This window comes from Cucumis sativus, chromosome 4 (genome assembly GCF_000004075.3).
Source record: "Cucumis sativus cultivar 9930 chromosome 4, Cucumber_9930_V3, whole genome shotgun sequence".
Lineage (NCBI taxonomy): Eukaryota > Viridiplantae > Streptophyta > Magnoliopsida > Cucurbitales > Cucurbitaceae > Cucumis > Cucumis sativus.
In genome coordinates this window covers 17885629-17890133 of record NC_026658.2, presented here as the reverse complement: position 1 = coordinate 17890133, position 4505 = coordinate 17885629, and the positions used below count along the sequence as shown (strand labels likewise).

Below are 4505 nucleotides of genomic sequence, written 5' to 3'. Positions count from 1 at the left end.
ATATTTAATACATGAATCACAATAAGATATTTCATTCCAAGTTGTTTCTCAAACGAGATTGTAATTGTTTTTTACAATTTATTTAAGTTATATCAAGTGTAATTTTTAAATAAAACAATAGTAGCATTTCTCTAAAAGAAATGGTAAAGGTATTTTTTTAACTGGTTTGAAAGTTTCAAAAAGCTAGGGATAACGTACAAAATACAAAATTCAGAAAACAATTTTTATAATTTAGTCCATTGTTATTAGTGGTCATATTCAGGACAAGTAGATGGCATGTTTATGCATTGGGAGCATTTATAAAATACGTTGAAAAATCCGCAAATATTAAAATCGATATCCCAAGTTCTTTCCGGATATATGATAGAAATATGGACAAGTTTCATCATAACAGAAAGAGCCATGAACTACGTTCACAAACTTACTTGGTAGGTAATTCTTATACTACACACTACTACACCACATTGAGTAATCAAAATGAACCCTAAGAAAACCATATACGATTGATTACTCATCATCATCTGCCACACGTAGTAATTTCACTTGATTAATTCGACCTCATTTCTTCTTTGAACCAGGTGGTGGTCGATCCATACGCTTGCCGACCGGCATGGCTCGATATCTCCGATAACCATCGCTTGATGGCTCCAACATAACTGGAAGATAGCTATCGGCATGGCACCAAAAGATTTTGTCCTTCAAAGCGTTATTCAGAGCCTTCAAACCCTACAGTACATACACAACACGAACACCATATATAATTAAAGGAAATATAAAGAAAAAGAAAGGTAAAACGACGGCGTTTAAGTGGACCTGAAGTTTTGCAATTTTAATTTCGCAGACTTTTTTGCTGACTGCAACATCCCATCGTCGGCGATGAAAGGCTTCACGAAACTCGGAAGCTGCTGTAGGGTTTGTGAAATTTACAAAAGCATATCCAAGATTTGATATTTGCCCATCGTACCAATATTTCCTATTATTTGCATTATATTGCCCACAAATAAGTTATTCATCAAAACTTACAACAACCCAAACGAACATAAAATAGGAATGAATTGGTAATGAAATTTTGACAAGAGTGATCACCGGAAGTCCATTGGCAAGTAAACAAAGTCGTATTCCGACCGACGGCAGCTGTCCAAACTATGCTTCTTTTCATAACTTGCGTTCTTCCACTTGCAATGCTTGTCCAGAATATTCAATAAATGATTTTGCCTACCAAAAAAATTGAAATTGAACACTAAATAGCTCTATATGATAAACAAATATTAGGCGACCTAATTTAGTAAACTATTACTGATGATTTGCATATTCAAGCACAGAAGTTCATTTCTCAGCGAAATTACAAAAGCACCAACAATTATCAATAAAAAAATTAACAAAATAGATAACAAATTAATAGACCTAGATGTGGTACGAGGGTTTATATGCATAATTTTCAACAAAAAAAATAATGAAAATCATTCTAGTTTTTGGTTTTTTAAAATTAAATCTAGACACTAATTCTAGTTTTATGCTTTGTTGTTTACCTTTTATTGATGTATTCAAAAACTAAGTTAAATGGAGGAAATTGTTTCTAAAAAGTAGTTCCTTTCTTAATATTGGCAAAGAATTGAACTCTTGTATAAAAATTAAAAAAACAAAACCAAAATGAGAAACTAAGAGAAAATATGCACAATTACTAAAACTAAGAACCCAGAACTAAATAGCTATTTAGGATTTCCAAAAAAGAAACTTAAAAAAACTAACAAAAATACAACTTTAGGGTTCATAAATTTAATAATTTACCAATATATAATAGCTTCTAGATTATTTTCCTTTTTTTCTGTTTTTTTTTTTTTTGTGTCATTTAAAGAGTGTTTTCATAAACCGATACAACAAAAAAAGAAAAGGAAAAAGGTTAATAATATAGAATGAAAATATAAAGGACAAAAAAATGAAGAGAGAAGGGTAGACCTAAATTGATTGGGAATATTCTTGATCATGAGAGTGGTAGTTTGAGTTCGAAAAGGCAAGACTTGATCGCTATTATTATTATCATCAGCAACGTCAAAATGAAGTTTGGTCGGAACCCATTTCATCTTTCTGTCACCCTCACAGCGTTGTGGCTGAGAATAAGAAATAGAGCCGCCGCCGCCGCCGCCGCCGCAAAAACCATCGGAACGGGGCGAACACAAAGCAACCTGCGGGGGAACGATGCCGTTGAAGAATCCAGAGAACATGGGGTGATGGTGTTGGTGTAGGTAGGGGACCAAGTAATTAGCATGCAACGGTACCGGGCCCAAGATGAGCCTGGGGATAGGGCTACACTGTAGCTTCATCGGCGGTGATGAGAAGGGCGCCGTATAAAAAAAGGGATCGGCGTTTGGGTTTAGAGAAAAACCCATTATTAGTATTAGTATTACTATGAAGATGAAGGGACGGTGAAGGAAATTTGGCGTTTGGGTGTGAACTTGGAAGTAATATTATATGATGATTATAAAATTTCAAAAATATATATTTTATATTTGAAAACGAAGAGACGATTAATTCGATCAATTAATGCATGCGGTGTCCTTCCATCGCTTTGGCGGCGAGTTTTTTGTTTTTCTTTTTTGTGTCAATCATCACTCTGTAACTCACCCTAATTCCCATTGCCCCCTACTCTCTCCTTCCTCATTTCTCGTTTATATTTTATATTAAAGTTTGTATGTTTATTTATAAAATTTCTTATCTTTAACATTCTATATTTTTTTTAATTATAACTTCTTTCCACCAAACACTTCATAATTTGATTCAATGTCCCAAACATCATTTTTGGGTTAAACTCAATTAATTGCTCCTAAGCATTGTCCAATTTAAATTTATCATGTATTAAATAATTTTGTTTTTAAATTAATTATTGTTATATCTTAATGAATAGTTTGTCGAAAATTGTGCTTAATCGTGGTTCTAATCCTTTTTCTTGTTGAAATTATAGTTGAGGTGACATCTATCAATTTTGTAAATAGTTCCCACAAATTTTATCAAATTATAAAAAGTATTCATACTAGATCCTTAGGATATATAAATGTTAGCTATGTACAAGTGTTTGAAACATAACATTACAAGTGACTCATAAACTAACATGGTGGCAATTGGAGACGAAGCAAATGACTGAGATTTACTGTTTCCATGTTTTAAGGGATTATTGTTGGCTGAAAATCGAAACCCTATAGAAAAAAAAATTACCAATTTTGTCAACTTATTTTATTATTATTATTTACAGCAAAGCTATTGAGAACGTTTGTTTGTCGTTTGGTTTGGGTGCCAAATTCAAAAAGGAAATCCAAAACACAGAAAAATGCAATGATATCTTCTTCTGTTTTGTTTGCTTCGAAAATAGGAGTCTCGAGCAAACCCACACTTAAAAAACGGGTTATCATTGCCATTTCTGATCAATCTTTTCAACAATTGAACCCCTCTCTAATCAAGCTAAAATAATTGTCTTTTCTACTTCCTATCCAACTCAAATCTTTCTACCTCCTCTTTCCATTTTCTTTCCCCTAAAATTAGACAGCTTCAAATTTACTTTTACTCTCTTTCTTTTTAATTTTACTATATAAAAATTTGTTTTTAAAAAGGGTAAAAAAAATAAATAAATTTAATAAAATATTTATCATATAGAGTAAAATTTTTAAATGGTAGCTTACAAATCAAATGGTAGCTTAATCAAATGGTTACATAAATAAATTTAAAGAATTTTATTTAAAATTTATTCACAAAAAATGGGATGTTAAAGAAATTTGACGTGAAGTTTATGTATAAAAATTGAACCGTGGTATGTATAGCATTTTACAATGCATTTTGTGTAAATTGATGTGATTAAATTTGTGTAAGAAATAATTTGATGAAGGATGTTGAGTAGGTTTTCCAATTTTACAATGTCAGATGAGTTTTCATTTTTTTCATTTCATTTTTTTCATTTCATTTTTTTCATTTCATTTTTTTTCATCTTATCATTAAATTTAATTTTCTAAAAAATGACTTCATAAATATTTGAAATTAATTAATTGATAGTTGACACCAACATGAAAGCAAGCACTAGTCATTTGTGCGCAAAAATGTAAAATCTAATAATTAAAATGAAAACTAACAATCTAGTGCACTAGATTACATTTTTCAAGTTTTTAATTTGTTTGAAACTTATTTAAAATAATATTTTTAATATATTTTAAACCATTTTCACAAAAATAAATTTAGGAAATTTTTAAAAATAACATAATAGGTTAAACTATTTATAAGCTATATAAAAATTTTAGATTCTATTACCGATAGTCTTCTATCAATGTAGTATATCAATGACTATAAGTGATAGAATTTGTTATAAGTTATAAATATTTGATAATATTTGTTATTTTTAAAAATTTTAATAAATTTTTTAAGTTAATTCAAACTCACTCTAAACTTTATCAATAAAATGTATTATTCTAGAACATATCAGCAAACTTTTTTTAAGTTAATTCAAACTCACTCTAAACTTTATC

The 4505-nt window shown here is 29.9% G+C and overlaps 1 protein-coding gene across 1 annotated transcript; it reads right to left on the bottom strand.

The window, feature by feature from the left end:
- Positions 1–317: 317 nt before the first annotated feature.
- LOC116403514 (protein terminal ear1 homolog) lies at positions 318–2417 on the bottom strand. The gene is made up of 4 exons (XM_031884723.1): positions 1957–2417; positions 1087–1215; positions 814–973; positions 318–726 (listed from the first exon to the last, which is right to left on the bottom strand). Exons 1-4 carry the CDS (start codon positions 2385–2387, stop codon positions 559–561), a joined length of 888 nt encoding a protein of 295 aa, XP_031740583.1. The 5' UTR covers positions 2388–2417; the 3' UTR covers positions 318–558.
- Between the last annotated feature and the right edge of the window lie 2088 nt (positions 2418–4505).

Excerpts from the sequence above, each read along its gene's own strand:
- LOC116403514 (XM_031884723.1), bottom strand. The coding sequence starts at position 2,387 with ATGGGTTTTTCTCTAAACCCAAACGCCGATCCCTTTTTTTATACGGCG. Across the intron at positions 974-1,086 it reads TACTTGCCAATGGACTTCCG|GAAATATTGGTACGATGGGC; the intron begins GTGATCACTCTT and ends TGCAAATAATAG. Across the intron at positions 727-813 it reads TTAAAATTGCAAAACTTCAG|GGTTTGAAGGCTCTGAATAA; the intron begins GTCCACTTAAAC and ends TATGTACTGTAG.